Below are 18,594 nucleotides of genomic sequence, written 5' to 3'. Positions count from 1 at the left end.
AGGTGACTGGGCAAACTGTGTGGCATACAGAACACATTCACTGTCCCCAAACTCTGTTTTAACCTCAGCTAGTAAACACACTTCCGTCTCTCCTCTTTCCTATATCGCTGGCTTTTGCACAGGAATTTGCAGAGCAGGAACAACACCTCACAAGAGCACCAGTGGTACCATTTTAAAGGCACAAAATACCCCAGTCTTTTATCCTTACCAAACGGTTAAGAGACTGGAGCTTTATGATAACTTTGGCTTTCTGTTTCTCTGAACAGACCTAGAACTTGAGGATAGTATGGCACTATTATCCACCTGAAATGCACAGAAAGCTTAGCAGCAGCTCATTGTTTTTGCTGCAGCTGACACTGACCTGAACTCAGCTGTTGCATGTGGCGTTACAGCGTATATTTCTTCCTTTCCGTGAATCTCTTCAGTATGAATAAAGAACCTGAAAATAAATAATGATCATATACTAATGACTAAAAGGAAGGGGAAGATGTTACCAACCCATCTGGTTTTACAAAATGTGACAGTATCAACACAGGTTTTTTTCCTCATAAATTTGGTACAATCTCAGGTTAGTCAATATCCATGAGATGGCAGTCTAGTCTTACTGATTTTCTATAAGAAATTCTGCCAGTATATACCTATTTTCTGCTATTTATTTCATAGTAACATTGAAGTAGTCTCTGACCCTGATCTGAGTAGAATTTTTTCAAATGCTGTGTCACCACACATTTAATTTTGAGTTTAAAACAGTTGTGTTGTGTTTTAGCAGCTTTCTTCCACAAAAATAAGAAGTGGTCACAAATTTCAAATTTGACTAGTTAGGAAAACAGTCTTCTTGCAGTGCCACCAGTTGTTGAACTTGTACATAGAAACTGATGTTAAATGTTGTAATGTTTCGTAAAGAAGTGTTTGGTTGCCCACAGAGTAAGCAAGGCAAAAGCTAATTGTTAAGCTAGAGTTACCTGCAAAGACCCTACTACTTCTTAAGGGTACCAGACTACTACTATTTAATTGAGTAAATTTCCTAGGTATCCACTACCAGATTTCACTACTGTGCCTCACCAGGGGGATCACCACCTTTGTCCTCATGCTTAAGTGGTACGGGAACATGTCTAATATCATGTTGACAGAAGTGACTTAATACTGACTGTCATGTTTAAACTAACTAATTAGGGCAGCCTGGTTGTTACAGCACTAGCACAGGAAATAAAGGACCTCATTCAGATTCCTACCGCCAGTCTGGGAAAACTTTGTTCAAATGATGTAACTTTTGTGTACATGAGTGAATGGTAAGTTTGGACTCAAAACAGCTTAGCTATATGTTGAAATCTTATATGTTTATTCCAGTGTTTATTCCACTTGTAACTGGCAATTTCATTGTGTGAGGCAGGGTAGAATTGGTTTCCAGCTTAGAAACACTGCTTTTTTAAAGCAGGTAATGCATTTAGAAGTATTTTATGAAATCTATTGGAAAAACAATCCCTTTTGACCAGAGATGCTTTAACTAATCCATATTTAAATTTCATAGCAAGAAAGAATTTAGTACTATAGTTTCTTGGTTCCTACAAATAAGATGAGACTGAATGAGCGATTCTGCTGTTTGAAAGACATTGAAAAAAAACATTTTAAAAACTGACATGTATTTTATATCTTTGAAAGGTCTTAACTTAGAAACCACTGTAATGCCCTTGGAAGATGGGGGTCCAAATGGTACCATTACAGTTTGGAGAAAAAGGAAATGGAAGATGGAGATTGCGGCCTTTAGCAGCTCCACCAAAGGAATCACTAGCCCATGCCGAATTAGACCCAGGAGGTCTGTGCTCGAACTGCCATTGTATCTCTGTGTTATATTGTGTCCCTCTTCCTAATTTTTTGTTTGCTTAAGGCAGCTGTGGGAAGAAAGATCAACTGGAACATAAAAGCATGAGAAACTCCCCAGAGTGTTTTGAAGCCCGCTGGGCGGTGTAGTGAAGCATTTTAGGATGTTTTGGGTTGTGTACTTCATGCTTTCTTAGCCACAGTATATTACAATTATTTATTAATTAAGCCTCAGAATATTATTCTGAAGATAATACCACTATCCCCACTTTGCGGAAAGAAGAAAACTGAAATGCAAAATGTCTTATGCAAGGTCACAAAGCAAGTCCGTGGCAGAGCAGAAGTTCAAACCCAGTTCTCCAGGCTGGCTGACTTATGCTAGAGAAGTTTCATATTTAAGACCTCACATGAATCAGTATGTGGAAGTCACTCAGAGTAGGGTATGATTTCCTTGGAGCTGAACTAACTCTAAAGAGAGGGCAAAGTCCTTTAAAACATTAGAGCTCGACATGAATTCATTATGGCAATCATATCCTTCAATGGATTTCCCTATAAACAATATTTGCATCTATTCTGCTACTATTTTAATCATTGACATTCATTTCCTACTGCCTTCTGGGCTTTGTTTTCTCTGTGCCCTTCAGACTGTGGGTAATTTTATGTATAGATGTGATTTAGGAGCTATATTGTCTTTGCATTAGTTTAACACTGAGGTGGAGCTGCACTAATGAATGAAATGCCATTTATTACATAGCATTATGTAAAAAGATATGATCAAAGCGTTCCTTTGTTCAGCTTCATTTCCATAGCCTAATACTAAACACAGAAGGATTCTTGGCCAGGAAGGCTGTTCAATGTCTACATTAAACTGAAGCCTATTGAGAACAGCTCTCCCACAGCAGCAATCTGTCACTTTGCCATTTGGTCTCTTTCCCTCTTGTCTTGATTTTTGGCTGAAATGCTTTTGCATATTCTCATGCTGTGGAGCACACATTTCTATTCAATCTACTTCACTCTTACTTCACTCAGACCACCTCAAGTTAGCTTCGCTGTGATTGGCAACCTCATTCATTTCATTTAGTAATTCCTAGGGCAAACAGTTGCTTATTGATACACTGCCAAGCTTATATTTCTCTCATATTCTGGCCAGATCTAGAGGATGTTGTCTCCCATTCCTTCTTCCTCCTCATTTTAAACCACCACCCCCAAGTTACCTACTTTGACACCAGCGGAAAGTGGGTGTGCACTTGGGCTACACTGGTAAGGATCTGCCACCATCAGTATATGACTGGTGTAAGTAAAGTAAAGCAAGCTTGTGTTTTCACTCTTCTCTGAGCATGCAAAATTGCGGGCACACTGTATCTGTGGTTGCATTTCATGTGTTAGAACTGAGCTCTTTGCTAAAAGGTACCAGTGGTGGCTCGTGTTGCCTTCAGTGTTCTGCACAGCCAGGGGCAGTCCTTGGCCCTCGGGCAACATATCTAAGGCAGCTTTGTCCTACATCTTTGTGTGAACAGTTTTCTGATACACAAGTTATCTTTGTCCAAAATGCAAAAAGCGTTCAAGCATGCTTGAATTTCAATCTTCACCTGCTGTATCTGGCTGCCATGACTCAGTCTGATCTCCAGAGAAGTACCTTTAGAGAAGACAATTTTCTCGGTGTCACCAAAGGCTGATTTTCACTTCCTTGGAGGGCAGCAGGGATCTGGATCTGACTGTAAACTATTAGCATGGCAGCTAAGGCTGCTAGAAGGGGTAAAAAGTATCTGGCTGCAATTCTGTAATTTAGAGGCAGATACTGTATCAATGACATTGTCCTCATTAACTGTTTTTAATACAAATGGCTCTCCAAGTCCTTCGGTGTCCAGGAGGCCTGGTCCTGATACCAGTTCTATCAGTAGCTCTAGAGTTGTTAAAATCTAGTCCTGCTAGAACCTAATGTCTCCCATCTTGTAGTAAACTTGGACCAAGATCTTCCCTCCTCTCCCTTTTTTTGGTCTGTTGAAATTTTGTCCAAAATTTATGTCCAACCTTGGGACCCATAATACCCAAGGTACTGACTTTGCATCTTAAAGTTGTTAAAGAGGTTAAACAGAGGCAAGAACAAATGTAAAAATGTACCAGGAGTTGGTTAGCATACAAATGATTGGATTAATTTACCCCTCTGTCAAAGACAGGGCCTCAAGTAGGCCATAGAAACTTGAACTTTCATAAAAATTTAATTGAAATTTAACAGTTCTAGCTGGAAGTTTATTTTGTAATTAAGAAAGTGCTTTGCTTGCTTTCTCTAATTAAACCAAATTCCATTTTCACGGTCAGAGAAGTAAATACTATCCTTAGGAAGCATCTAAGGAAGAAAAATAACCCCTATACATCTTCTGGAAAGTTTAAAATTAGTTTAGCCTCATTTAAAGAGAGGGATCCAGAGGCAATGCAAGATGTTGCTCTGGTGTTATGCTGCCAGCCCAGCCACTAACTCATGTCATGATTTAAGTTGAGACATAGAGGTGCCTGATCATGTTCAGCCACCACCACACTCAATTATTAACGTGCTTTGACCTTTAAGTGCAAAGTGACTGAAACCTTATATATATTTATGGTAGCATGGGCTTTTGCTGACAGAAGTGTTGTATGACTGTAACTGCTGCAGTTACCCAGCCTTCCAGCTCAGATTGCAGCTGTGACCAGAATTCAGAGAATGATCCTTCTGCTTGTATCACAGAGAGGCTTCTAGCCGTTATCCAGAGGTGCTAACGCCATTCAGTGCTTACCCTGTATTGCTCTAGGTGCTCTTTTCACTTGGACCAGCGTAAATCACCTAAATTTATTCATACAAGTTGTGAAATATCTTAGTGCTTAGGTAAGCAATCCAGAGTAGCTTCATCAGAGACACCAAGGAGCCACTCTACCATAGGTGTGTAACGACTAAACAGTTTCATCTTTTGTCCTAACAAGCTCTCCCTCATTCCATTTGCCCTCAGACCTCCCTTGATGTTTACAAGGACGTTTTTCCCTTACTTTCCCTTAGCTGCACCCCTAAGACTGTAGCATACAGGAACACCAGAGATCCTCTCCCTTATAGTATCTCCCCAAAACCACCAAATCAACACCAAAGCTGATTCTAAAGCTTTAAAGAACATATAGGTGTGGTTTTAGACCAAAAAGGGGCCATCACGCTGTGCTGTCTTCTAGATCCAGCTCCCCCAAAAATGGATGCCTAACTTCTGCACAAAGGGCATTCAGAAAAACATCAACAGAAGCCCTTGCGCTGTTAGAGCTGGTGGGATGCTGTGCCACAAAAATAGAGGACTGTGGTCCTTATAGAATTCCATGACAAAATGTGTCTAACTTCTGCTCTAGTACTAATCTCCAAGAGCTCGTCCGCAGACGCTGAACGCCCCTCTCACGCATAGTGCCAGGAGCGAACGCAGCCCGCAGGAGAGAAAGGTCTGGGAAGTTTTTCTCTTTGGGGAGGCCTGGCTCCTCGATGTTAAGGACAGGCAGCCCAGGATTACAAGCTGAGGCCCTGCAGAAGAGCATCTCGCTTACTACGCTACAGGTGTTCCGGCTGTTGGGGAGCGGGCTCCCAGTCGCGGGTCTGAGGGGTGACCGGTGCCCCGCGGCCAGGGTCCGACGGCTGACCGCCCGCCCTCGCACCACACCGTGAGGCGGGAGCCACTCGTCACACGGCGCATGCGCACGCTGCACGGCTGCCACAGGAGCCGAGCGCATGCGCAGTGCAGTCGCCCACGCGCTCAGGCAACCGCGGTGCCGGCGGCTTTACCGGCACAGCCCGGAGGCACCGGCGGCCGTAGCCGTGTGGGAGCTCGCGGAGTCGTACTGCGGTGGTACTGCCGAGCAGCAGGCAGCAAAGACCGGCTGCACTGCCGCTCTGGTTGCTCCGGAGAGGCGACCCGTTCCCGACGCGGGGGACGGCCGGCGGGAAGCAGCGCGCATGCGCAAGCCGCACGCCTGCAATGAAAGGAAGTGAGCGAGCGCGGGCCGCCGTGTGCGCGGCAGCCGCCAGTGCGCATGCGTCAGCGCCGTTCTCGACAGCCCCCGAGTGTGAGCAAGGGGGGCGCACGCGCGCGTCTGCCGCCCGCAGTATTGGCGAGCGGGGCGTGCGGGGGATTCCCGCGGCTGCAGTGCGCATGCGCCCAGCGGCCGCCTGCAGCGCCGCGGCCTGACCGCGGGGGGGCGGCAGAGCCTGGGCGCAGCTGCGGCATCCCCGGGCGCGGCCCGGCCCGCTCCCGCCCGCGGGTGCCGCTGCCAGCCCTCCGGCAGCTCGGCCCCGAGCAGCCGCCCGCCGCGGTCGCTGAGGGGTGAAAGGCCTGATGGCAGGGGAAGGCCTGCCCCGTCCTCTTCCAGGCGTCGAGGGCACCCGCCATTCCTGCCCTGCTGAAACCGGGCCTCGTGTTTCAAGAGGAAGAAGAATGGTGTGTCTCCTGAATAATAATCACCCGCTGAAGGTAACGCCCCCAGCCCTCTAGAAATACCTTTTTAACAAGGGAAACCCTCTTAGTAGCACCTTGTGCGCTGACAACCAACATCTGCAGTCTCTTGCTTACGAGCCCAGAATGCATCTTCAGATTTACCATGTTACTCCCCACAGACGCAAAGTGCCTCGTTGTTCACAGAAGCGATCCCCCGCTTGCAGCGAACAGCTGCCTTTCCTGACGGAGGGAGCAGTTTGTATCCCACCATTACCATTCACTCAGGTAAGAAGTGCTCTACATTAATTCTTTCCCCCTTAACTCCTACCTTGGGAGCATCATATTCCTTCCTTGAAGTTTCCACACCCAGTGTACTGTCACTGCTATTCCTTTCAAAAATGAGGTTACAGTCCCATAAGCACTGTTCTCCTCCCCTCTCCCCCCCCCAAAGGCATTGCTGTGAGTGTAAAGGAGCTGGGACGATGTCAGTACACAGAAGTCCAAGGAAAACAAGGTGTAGGTGACTACTTGGAGGACAAAGGCAAGTGTATGTTCAGCAGCCACTGGGACTATAGGGTATAGCGCCACAGTGTACTTAAGTAATAATATGAAAAGGAGTATTGTTTTGGATAGTGGTTGACCCTAAGGTAACCACTTTGCTGGCGACGGAAGTATAACCCAACCTTTTGTTTAGAGAAAACTTCCAGCTCTTACGAGAGCACGCGCCAATATAGCCACATCTTGGACAACTGCAGCTAAACCTAAGCCTCCAAATTAAAACTCTGCAGATTTTAACACTCAGGCCCTGACTCCCATTGTCAAAAGAGAGCAGAAGTTGAAATTTGTTCTCACAAATGACTACCAAACTGGCAGATGCACTCAGGCTGAATAAGGTCACAAGTGGTCTTCAGTAAAAGTTTCATTTCCAGTATGAAACAGTAATGCCATTTTTAAAAGAAAACCTACAGGTAAAGAGAAAATATCACATCTTAACAAAAAAGATTTATTCTGACTAAACAAAATGTACAATGTTTCCTAAATGATAGTGAGTTTTCGTGACTCTCTGAAGTCTGCAGATCCATTGAGTAACTCGTTCACTTCTTACCCTGCAGTTTGATCAAACTACTTTTTGCCAGACTTCTTTATTCCACCACTGGCTGCCAAAAGAAACAACACAACTGGTTAGACAACTGTTACAGAGCTTAGCTACAAATTTAGTTCCTCATAAAATCAAATCCCCACTAGACTGCCTGTACAACTCAGATCCCCACTGGTGAATTGTTTTTGCATGTGTTACTCTTCTGTGTTTGTGATCTCACATAATTTGCTCCCAATGAATAACTTATTTAACATTAGAAAACAAGTTCCTCCTGGAACCAAATATGCCCCATAAATCTACAACAGAACTAAATATTTCAACAATTCCTTTGTTGCTCCATGGACACCCTCCATTGTTTATTTCTTATACAGCAGGAGTATAGTCTGGTCAAGTCAAATTCAAGGCTAATGGAATAAAAGCATCGGCATCCCTACAGCAACCACAGCCCCCAGTTGGGATCAAAGCTCTACTGAAGCAGGTACTGGAATTATGAGGATTCCAGTTTTCTGGAATTATCTGTTCTCTGCAGTCCCCATTATTGAAGAGGCTAAAGCAGGGTGAAAGAACACAACATATTAACACAGCAACAAGTGCAGCATGTTTTGTAAATGCTGTTTTTTACAGCATGTGTCATGTATGACCAGTGGAAAGGAAAAAAGAACAGCAAGGCTACAGCAAGATAGGCTGCAAGGGCTGATGGTCAACAACAGACTTTGCAATGCAATGCGATTCTAACAGCGTTGCCTTGCTGAGGCTCTTGGGAATAGTCTGGCCCTCCCATAACAACATAATAATCACTATCTGCTTTGGCAAGCATTGGACAAGGACCAGACGACTGAAATTCAGTCTAGAAAAACGCAGAGTAATAACGGCAGGTAAGAACTATGACGAAATCTGTAAGCTGAAGTGCCCTACGCAGAACAAGTTTAGGATCGTAAGGACACAGAAGAGAGGCTCAGTGCATTGTTTTGCATCAGTCTGTAATACCAAAGACATTCCGAGTCCCACACCCGGCAGATTTTTTGTACACCGATAAATCAGAGGAGCTAGATCAATTTGAGATAAATAAACAAGAAATATCCCAAGTCAGCGGGACTGGATGGCACTCCCTCCAAGAGCACTGACAAGCTCTAATGTGAAAATGCAGAACTGCTGGCTAAGATTTGAAACTTATCATTACAGCCACTATGTCAGAGGACTCATAGACTGCCAGCACAGCTCCCAGATACCGAAAGGGTTCTGTAAAGAACCAGGGAACTATAGACCAGCAAGTCTGACCTTGATCTCTGAGAAGATAACAGAGTCTGTAATAAAGAAAATGGATAAACACAGTCTTGTGAAAGTTAACAGGACTCCTGTAAATGGTAAATCCTTCCTCACTGACCTGCTGGAACTCTGAGGTTATCGGTAAGTGTGCAGATAAAGTGAATCCAGGGGACTTCATCTTTTCAAACAACATCTGACAAGATTCCATAGCAAAGGTTGTTAGTGAAGCTAAGTTGCTATGGGATTGCTGGAAAGGTCTTTCTGGGACCTTTCAAGACTGAAAGCTTCCTAAAGAATAGGAAGCAAAGTGTAAAGTTTAACAGTCTTCACAGAATGGAAAAGTGATTAGTCACACTAATGGACCACAGGTCAAAAACACCTAGAGGGAATAGGCAGAGTGCACCCTTTAACATCTCTAATCTGATCATTGCAAATGCTGGAGGAGTACAAGGCGAGTGCACAGACCCACATTAACACTATCTCCTACTGTCCCTATCTGAGACAAAGACTAGGCTTAATGCACCATCAAGATGCACCCTGCATACTTTCTTCTGTGACACAGAGTACTTTACAGTCACTTAGGCAAAAGGGTTGAAGCCAGACTAATTTCCAGTCATGGGTTTTTTTTTCTGCCAGGAATCTACTGCTCTTGAAGAAATTCATCCTCTAGGAGAACAAGTACTGGATTTGTTAAACTTTCAGGACTGTTGGCAAAGCCTACATGTAATATATCTGGAAAGAAAAGGACGGTATGCGAAAATAAGAGTAGAAATGTCTCTGCACCATCCTACCGGAATAGGTTAGCATGCCAGACATACTCTTATACCTGCTAAACCTGAACCTGCATCGGTAATTTGGGGATGAAATTGCATAGTGAAAGAAAAAAAAATAAATAAATTAGCCTCTATTTGTTACTTATCATCTGCACTTGCCATCGACTTACTGGTGTACATTAAATAACCTAGAGGTACATGCCTTTTTATGTTTGTCAAGCAAAAACATTAAATTTTTGAAGCCAGCAAGCCCTCCATTCTTCCTATCAGTATGGCACCTCACTTACTGAGGGGCCCTTTTCCAGCAGCCTTTGCTTTCATCTCCTCAAGTTTCTTTTGCTCCTCCTTCTGCTTTTGTTTAAAGGCCAGGTCTGTCTAAAGAAAAGAACAAGCGTTTGTTAACATCTCCTCCCCCAAAAAATTCAAAAACAACTGAAAAGCAATGAGAAACAAATGTAATGTTCTAACAGCAATAAAAACCTGACTGAACTGATGCAAGAGGGCTGAATACTACTAAATATGCAAAACCTTGCAGAACTATGACAAAGTTTTTTTGCTGTACCAGAACGCAATGACTAAACTTTTAACTTTTTATGTTTGATCTTTCTGAAATGAAACAAATACTGTTTCCTATGGCATAATCTCATTCTGCCCTCTGAATGATAGATGTTTGCACTAAAACCATTCATTAATATGTCACCAGTGATACTGGGAGCCTAGTGCACAAGCGCTGTCTAACAATAAAACTTGAATTATATAGGATCTAAGGAAAAAAGGTTGCTTTTACCTAAAAAAATCCTTCCACGCATATGTCGCTATTTTTGCCGGGTTTAATACATTTGTATTAGTTCCAAGAAATCTAATGAGACCGCTGGCAAATTGTACAGGCAAGCCAGCTGTTGAGCATCTCTGCTAGAACAGCCTCCAGAATTCAAGAGCGCTCAGACATACTCTGTCCCTTAGATACATATTCGTCATAGACAGCAAGGCTGAAAGGGACCGCAGTCTTTTTCCTTGGCACTCAGGATTTTGGGGTAACTACACTGAGGACCTTGACAACTGAGATTCTACAGATTCTTCACCAATCCAGTCCATGGCTCAACTACCTTTATAACTGGAAAGTTTTCCTCTTCTTTAAGTTAAAAGCTTCCCTTGCTGCAATGTAAGCCTATTACTTCCCCTCCCTACCCCACACAGAACAGAATATTCTGTTTCTCTCTCCAGGTTTTCCACTTGTTTTTTTTCCTGTAGACTAATGTGTCTTTCCTAGTAAATCAATCTCTCCCATTTATCCACTCTGTGGGTTTTTTTCTTGCAATGTGTTGCCCCCAAGTGCTTGCAGTATTGCAGTGCTCAGAGGAAAAGAAATATTATTACATCATGTTTGACACACAAGATTTTGTTTATACATCTTGTATGATTTTCTTCTTTTGCAACACCTGATTCTGCAGGTTCAGGTTCAGTGTATGATCTGAGTCTCAAATCCTTTCAGGTGGACGTGGAGTTTAGCCAGTCATTCTCCTTGTATTTTTAGTCTTACCAAAGAAAGGGACTTAGCACACATGCTTGATTAAATTAATCCATTTTTTCAAACTTTCTCCAAGTTGTTAAGATTACTTTGACCACTAGTCTTGTCCTCTGACAGTCTGTGGCCCCTCCAAATTTTCTGTTTTCAACCAAGAGAATAAGGCATATTCTCAGTCAGTCAAGCAGCCAACCAAGGCACTAATCAAAATATTACTTAAACTCCGATTGAATACAAAATTTTGCAAAACCCCACTCAATATGTCCTTGCAGTCAGACATTGAATTGTTAGTAACTGCTTTGAGTGTGGCATTCCAGCAAGCTGCACGTTCACCTTCCATCACCTTTTGAGGTCCCGTTCCTGCCTGGCATTTGAGAACGTGACACGAGCTAGCATCAAGAACCTCAGATCTACTGGTTTTCTCCTCATGTGCAGAGCACTGCCCTGCTACAGAACAGAATTTCCTTTGTTTGCCACCGTTTTACTAGAATCCATACTGGCTATTAATTTTTACATTATTATAACTTGGATCCTCGTAAGCACTTAATTGGTCTACCATTTCTCTAACAATAAAGCTTATTTAGAAAGCTATAGGGTTTTTTTCCCTTTTTCAAAGAATTTGTCTTTTTCCAGTCACTGGTGCCTCCTCCATCCTCCACGATCCTCAGAAATAACAGCTGACACCCATACTCTGAGCCCTTACATTTAAATATCTCTAACATGAGATTCACTAGTACTTCATTTATTTAAATTACTTGATAATCCCTATTTTTTGTATCCCATCCAAGGCTCTTCTGACCGCGTTAATTCGTTAGGCTTCCCATCACAGCCTGCTGCTTTGGCGAGGACATTCCAGCCTTCTCCGTGGCACCGGACCCCTCCGTTAGCCAGCCCCGCTGCATTTGCCATGAACACAGGCGGGATGTCAGCAGAAAAATACCGGAAAACCGGGGCCGCGGAAGGCAGCACATCACCTCTTGGTCCCTTACGGCCGTGAGTTTTACCGTCAGAATGACGCTTCGTAAAACGTGACGTTTCATAAAATGTGTATTGCTATGGAAGGCTGAGCTGAGGGGTAGTTTGAACGCGGAAAGCAGCCCCGCCACAAGCAGCGGCCGTAGCCCACGCCAGAGCCGAGCGGGGCAGGCCCGGTGCCGCAGGCCCCCCGCCGCCGCCCCCGGGGCTCGCCCGCCGCCCTACCTCGTCCAGGTCCTTCGACTGCTTCTTCGGCTGCTTCAGCGGCTTCTTCTTGCCGCCTGCAAAGACAGAGGAGACAGTGAGGCCCGGGGAGGGAGGGGAGGGCGGCGCCGGGGGCCCCGGGCCCGGCCTTACCCTCTCGGCCCGACATGATGCCCGCTCCGCTCCGCCGCGCCGCCCCTCGCCCGAGCGCGCACGCACGCGGGCTCGCGCCGCCGGGCGGCCGCTTCCGTCCGGCCCCGCGCGGCCACCGTAGCGCTTCCACCGCCCCTTCCGCCTCAGGCGCCGGGCCGGTCCCCGGGCAGGTAGGAAGTGCTGCGGGGGCTGAGCGGTGCGGCGGGGCCTGGCAGCCCCGGCGGGCTCCTCGGGGAGGGCTGCCCGGTGGGGAAGGGGGGGCTCGGCTCGGCCCAGCCTCCGCCGCGCGCGGAGCTGCGGGCCGCCCCTGGCGCTGGCGACGGCGGGCGCGGCCTAGGCGAGGGCTGGCGGTGGGAGCCCCCCGCGGCGGGCCGCTACCTCCCGCGGGTCGGCTTCTGTAGCTGAGGTGAGACCGGTGCTGCTGCCCGGGCCTGTGCGTGGCTACTAGAGGCGGTATCGGTCTCGCCGTGCTGGTCTGTAGGGTGCCGGGAGCGTAGTCTCGTAGCTCTGCGTGCGGTGAAAGGGCCCTCTCCGGCAGGGAAGGGGTCGGTCATGTGGAAAAAACAGACTTATTCCCCCTCTCAGGCATGAGAAGTAGAGCTGTGAATGTGCGGTGGCGTGTCGGAAATTCTGTTTTTACATTTTGGCAGTGACGAAAAACAGACTGCTGCAAAATCAGGTAGCACCCATAAAAGCTAGTCTTACTCGCCACCAGTGTCCAGTGTATGTAGCAACTGGGGTGTAAACCTTTTGAAAGGATATTTATGTCAATGACTGCAGGCAGAGGAAACTCATTTTCTTAGAAGCAAGAGAGGGACAAGGCATGTTATCTCAGATGAAGCTTTCATAACTTTCTTAGGTCCTATTAGCTCAGGCTGAGATTACTTTCTTTGCAGTCTGTTTGCAACTGTCTACATAGAAATTCTTGTAAAAATCTCAGCTTTCTGTCTCTTTTTGCTATACTGTCTCAATAGCCTGAATATTTGGTAAAACTCTTCATGTAGTAGTGCAATTAAAAGAGGGAAATCTTGCAGTCTAGAATGGACAAAGTTGAGCTGAGGTTTTAGTACATGGCCTGCAATGTAGAGTAGGTGTTGTAACGGTAAGATGTATGAGTGATGCTGGAAGGAGAGAGGACTTACTTCATTTCCATGTTCTTGTGGTTTTGATCTACCATATTATTATGCATATGAACCAACTGGTAAGATTTTCACAATGCTGCTTGGTGTTATTACTGTTTGTTAGAAATACGTAACAGGGAATGAACCTGTGGCGTTCAGAATCGGTAGCCAGCTAAAAGCTGATCAAAAATGTCTTCCAGTAGGAAGAATCCTTTCCTGTGGAGATGCCCGTATTTGCACATATATGACGTCATTAGCCACCTAAAATTAACATGGAAAACTGTTTTAAAATAATTTTTAAAAACTATGCAGCAGCTATCAAGCTTTCTCAGTAATCCATGTTTTTATATTTTTATATTATGTTATTCAAAAGCTAATATAGTCATAGTCAAACTTCATATAAAACCTTGTTTGAAAGTTTTCCTGTTCACAGTTTTTAGAGGAATGCACTCAGTAGAAAATTTAGATCTTATTTACAAATCAGTAGGCAATAAACCGTAACTAGCAGTCTGCTTTTGCAGTGTAAGCAAGAGTTTTAAGCTCATTTTAAAATGCAGCCCTAGCTGTGTGTTCACTACCTGATATGTTTCTGATCTTGTGGCTCTTCCTTCTGTTTTACTTTTGTAGACAGTCTCATGAGCATACTTGTTGTGTTCAGTTCAGCACTTCTGTGTTTTTTCTCTGTCCTTTATGTTTTTGTCTTTGCATTCTTCAACACTTCATGTATCTGTGGAGTGTAGGATAAAGGGAATGATCAAGCCCCACTTCTTTTCTTATCAAGATTTTTTCCCCTCTCTGTCTTTTTTCCTTTTCTGTTCTTTTGCAGAATTGTTAGTACCTGTGACGTGGTGCACCAAACTCAAGTGTGAAAGCACAAGGCAAAATTTCATATGGCAATCACTTCTGTGCTGAAGCATTAAATTACTCTGAAGCTACTCCTGCTGGTACTGGATCTGCACATGATCACTGTTCACACAGTGAGTGAATTAGTAATCGAGAAGCATGGTGAGAGTACTTACCAACAGCAGAAAAGCAGGAATCTGTGGCAGAACTGCCCTTTGTTGAAAATTGTGGAAAGTTCTCTAGGTAAGTAATGGTGTAAAACTAGTGATGGTTTAGCCATTCTTGAATTTTATTGGTTTTGGTACACGTGTAATTTTAAGACGTATTAATCAGCCATACTTCAATAACTTTTCTTTTTCTTCTTCATCCTTGTAGCACTTTTATTCAGTGATTAAATTCAAGATATGGGGCCAATGAAATATAAGTCAAGTGTGTCCTCGGTGTCCTGTGGTCTACAATATCACCATTTGTTGGTAAAGTGGAGTCCAAAAATGAATTTACACATAGTGCGGACTTACTGCTCATCAGCACCTAAGAGGCCTGAAGCCAAGTCTGCAATAGAAATGGCCATGGGTCTTCTTAATCGGCTGACAGAAGCTGGGACCGTTATGGGAAAAAACTCCCTTCAAAAAATGTCTGCAACATGCAAGAGTTGGTGGGACAGATATGAAGAGTTTGTTGGAATTAATGAAGTTCGAGAGGCTCAGGGAAAAGTGACAGAGGTAAATATGGAGAATATGCGGAAATTTAAAAGTTATGACTTAAGTTATATGAAGTATAAACACTGGCTGTGGGGCAAAAAAGATCCTCCAAAGAGAATCATGTATTTTTTTCTGCTTTGACTGTACAGATACTATGAATGTGTTCTAGTCTCTGCATGTTAGTAAATATAGCTTGTCCCTTAGATTGAAATGGAGTGTCGTTTGTTTTGTTGTTCCCCACCCACCCCCACCCCCACCAAAATCCATATAATTAGTGATTTAGATCTGTCTGGTCATAAGTCTCTAAAATAAATTCTCTTTCTTCTCAGGCTGAAAATGTCTTTATGATAGCTCGAGGGATAGTACGAGAGGCTCGTGAAAATGTAGAAGCCCAACAGATTAAACTGAAGGAGATTCGGGACCGCTTAGACAGGGTCTCTCGGGATGACACCCAGTATTTAGAACTGGCTACTCTGGAACACAGGTTGCTGCAGGTAATTTGTTGGTACTTGAGCACTGGGAAATACGATGAAAATTTGTGTGCTTTGCTTCCATCACTAGTGACTGTTCTTGTAGATGCAGTTCAGTTCTGAAGTACAGTGATCTGAGTTAATGTCTTATGATACTTGTTTTAGTTAATTATTATCGATGGTTTGATCTGCTATTCAAATCGTGTATGTTAATGCTAAAATAGGGTAGTAAATTTGGAGAAGAAAGCTGAAGATAATGAGCCTAGAAAACTAATTGTTGTAGTGGTGACCTGTACATGAGTAGTCAACAAAAAGCTGGGATTCAATGAATTAACCTTCCATGTGATGAGAGAAGCTCCTTTCTGGTTGTTAATCCATGAAAACTCTCTCAGCTGCCTTCTATGTGGCTGCGACACCCAGGCAGTTCAGTAAAGCTTTTGTCAGAGAGCAGGGAGAGCAAGCAAGAAGATGAGGCTGACCGCGGTGCAGACTGGGGCAGTATCCTCACCAACAGGACGCAGTCGTACAGCACCTCAGCTGGATGAGCCAAGCAGGGCTGGTGACAGGAACATGTTTATTAACAGTCCATCAATCAGAGATAAAGACAAGGTAGCAGCCAAAGTCAATCCAGGAAATCCAGATGAAACTGCAGGAAGAGCATGGAACAGGCCCGGAACAGGTACACCTATGGCAACGCTCAGGCAAGGAGAGGGTACCCATACCTGAGCTTAAACTGAGCTCCTGGATCAGTGGGTAGAACATCAGGAAAGACCTAGAGAGCTGTAGTTGTCTAAATAAGGGATCATGTCTGTGTGGATGAGACTTAAAGAAGAGTAGAGCTCTGCGCAACTGTGAAGAAAGGACTACAAAGACTATAAAGAACTCAAGTCACCACTGTCCGTAAGGTGGTGGTGCCATCTTACAAAAGAAATACATGCTCAGAAGAATGAGAATAATTCTGGGAGATGCAGTTAGCTGACAGACAGGCTCACCACTACCAAAAGCAGCGATTCCTTTGCTAAAACAGTGGAATTTTACTGCAGGAAGACAACCAGAAAACCTTCCACTATTTTGCTGAGATAAAATGGCTTACAAAAGGAACTGCCATGCTAAAGCCAGTGAGAAGGGAGAAAGGGAAGATGTTTGTCTGTGAGCAGGGTAAGAAAGAGAAGGCAGAGGAATAAGAAGTGTGTAGGTTCATCTCATGAACATATCCGAGACATCGTCTCCAGTCCTATTTTCAGTTCCCATTTAAGGGGTTTAGAACTGAAAGGAAGAAGCATGGTAAAGGTAGTGTTTGGAGAAGTAAGCAGAGCCGAAAAAGTGAACATTATGAGGCGAGAAAGACTTTCCCCACTCATACCCCTTTTCTGTCATCAGCATGTGACAGATTCTTGTGTAGAGGCTCTTCAGCTGTAATTCTTGATGACCTTTCCATTTCTCAGTTTTTGACTTAAAATGATGTCTCATTGACTTAAGAAGGATTAATAAAGAAAATCCCACATTAAAAGGAAGATTTCTGAAACAGAACTAATGGATGTTCTTCATTTCCATTCCTTCATCTGCACTGGGGTTTTGGGGGGTTTGGGGTAGTTTTTTTTTTTATAGACTTTACAGCTTCATATTATACCTTCTCCTTCAAATCACTGTGTTTCTTGCAGGAAGAGAAGAGGTACCGAGCTGCGTATTTAAATGCAGAAGAATCTGAGAGAGAAAAATTCTCTCTCTTCTCTGCAGCTGTAAGGGAAAGCCATGAGAAAGAGCGAACAAGAGCTGAAAAAACAAAGAACTGGTCTATTATTGGTTCTGTACTGGGAGCCATTATAGGTGTTCTTGGTTCCACCTATGTTAATCGAGTAAGGCTGCAAGAATTAAAAGTCTTGGTGCTTGAAGCACAGAAGGGCCCAATCAATCTGCAAGAAGCCATCAAAGAACAGGCCTCCAGTCATTACTTACAGCAGAAGAACCTCAGTGACGTCATAGCAGACCTGAAGAATGTGCTGCAAACAAGGACATCACAGGAAATAAAAGAAGGCGTTTTGTTAACTAGAGAAGACGGGAATGACTCCATAAAAATAGATTCTCTTTTAATTCCTTTAAACGAACAGCTAAACTACACTAAACAAGTCAGTTCATGTCTAGGGAGTTTACAGCAGCAGTTTAACAGTTTGCAGGAAAGTATAGCACAAATGATTTCTGAGGTGCGGAGTGTTAAACTTGCGGTTCATTCTAGAGCTACAGAAAGAGCGATGCCAAGGTCTTCAGTGGAGGGTAAGGGCCAGGCATCTGCCGTGAGAGATGTGATTTTAGAATTGTGTGATACTGAGCGGAGACTGGAAACACAAATCAAGAGAAATTCTATTTACAGCACTGCGGTGACATGCGCTATGTTTGCTGTTACTCTGCCAGTACTCTATATTATACTTAAAGGGACCTGATCTCTAATTAATTGCCACAATTTAGTGGATTAATAAAAGTAAACTTGCACTCCAAGTACTTAGAGTACAAGTCCAAATAAATTTGTGTTAGCATTTCTCGTTATGGTTTCTCCTGTATATTTGGAAAACTTGTAAAGACTTAGTCCATCTGCTTCTGCAGGCTCCGTGTTAACCATCTTGTCATGCATTGTGGTTTTTAACTCCTCAAGCAAAGGAAATTCCACAGTTTTGTCTGTTGATTTCATTCACTGCTTCACTCTTTTACTGTCTAGTCTTGTGTATCATGCCAGTCAGTGATTTTCACTCTGGAGCTGTATTTGTGATTTTCTGTTCAAATGATTCTTTTAATCTATCATTGATCTAAGTGCTTCATGTGTAATCCTTTATAATTTTTCTCCTGATTTCTTCATAGTTTTGCAATTTGTCCATACACAAAACATTAGGAGTTATTTTACCAAACAGATAGAAATGTTTGCCCTGGAGTTTTTATTTTGTTTTGTTTCTTTTTTTTTTTTTTTTTTTTTTTTTTAATTCTAGATGCAGTGACTTGCAATGTGACAAACAGCAGGGGCCATATAAATAAGGAGGATTGAAGTTACCATGATACAATGTGGCTGTAGAGCCAGATGATGCTTTTAAAATACATGTAAGATACATGTGGCAACTTTTTCCTAGGACGGTTTATCATGAAGTATCCAAAAGCATTTCTGGAGCTTTAGCTCTTTGTTACTGATAGCTCCAGGTCCTTAAAGGCTTACAGGCAGGGAAAAAGGGT

General features: G+C 43.8%; 1 protein-coding gene and 1 long non-coding RNA gene across 2 annotated transcripts; one reads left to right on the top strand and one right to left on the bottom strand.

Moving 5' to 3' along the window:
• Positions 1 to 7,233: 7,233 nt before the first annotated feature.
• On the bottom strand, positions 7,234 to 12,286 carry LOC127021548 (uncharacterized). Its single transcript, XR_007767233.1, has 4 exons — positions 12,247 to 12,286; positions 12,115 to 12,170; positions 9,677 to 9,764; positions 7,234 to 7,408 (listed from the first exon to the last, which is right to left on the bottom strand). It is a non-coding gene; the product is annotated as an uncharacterized LOC127021548 (long non-coding RNA).
• An 80-nt stretch (positions 12,287 to 12,366) lies between these two features.
• On the top strand, positions 12,367 to 18,288 carry CCDC51 (coiled-coil domain containing 51). The gene is made up of 5 exons (XM_050904626.1): positions 12,367 to 12,416; positions 14,194 to 14,453; positions 14,586 to 14,932; positions 15,241 to 15,405; positions 17,043 to 18,288. Exons 3-5 carry the CDS (start codon positions 14,615 to 14,617, stop codon positions 17,817 to 17,819), a joined length of 1,260 nt encoding a protein of 419 aa, XP_050760583.1. The 5' UTR covers positions 12,367 to 12,416; positions 14,194 to 14,453; positions 14,586 to 14,614; the 3' UTR covers positions 17,820 to 18,288.
• The last annotated feature ends 306 nt before the right edge of the window (positions 18,289 to 18,594 follow it).

Source organism: Gymnogyps californianus, chromosome 13, assembly GCF_018139145.2.
Source record: "Gymnogyps californianus isolate 813 chromosome 13, ASM1813914v2, whole genome shotgun sequence".
Taxonomy (NCBI): domain Eukaryota; kingdom Metazoa; phylum Chordata; class Aves; order Accipitriformes; family Cathartidae; genus Gymnogyps; species Gymnogyps californianus.
The sequence above is the reverse complement of the archived record's forward strand: the minus strand, read 5'-3'. Positions and strand labels throughout refer to the sequence as shown.

Bases quoted from the DNA above. Each gene is read 5' to 3' on its own strand.
- CCDC51 (XM_050904626.1), top strand. From the start codon at position 14,615: ATGGGGCCAATGAAATATAAGTCAAGTGTGTCCTCGGTGTCCTGTGGT. The intron at 14,933-15,240 runs GTAAATATGGAG...CTTTCTTCTCAG, and splicing joins CTCAGGGAAAAGTGACAGAG to GCTGAAAATGTCTTTATGAT. The intron at 15,406-17,042 runs GTAATTTGTTGG...TGTTTCTTGCAG, and splicing joins TGGAACACAGGTTGCTGCAG to GAAGAGAAGAGGTACCGAGC.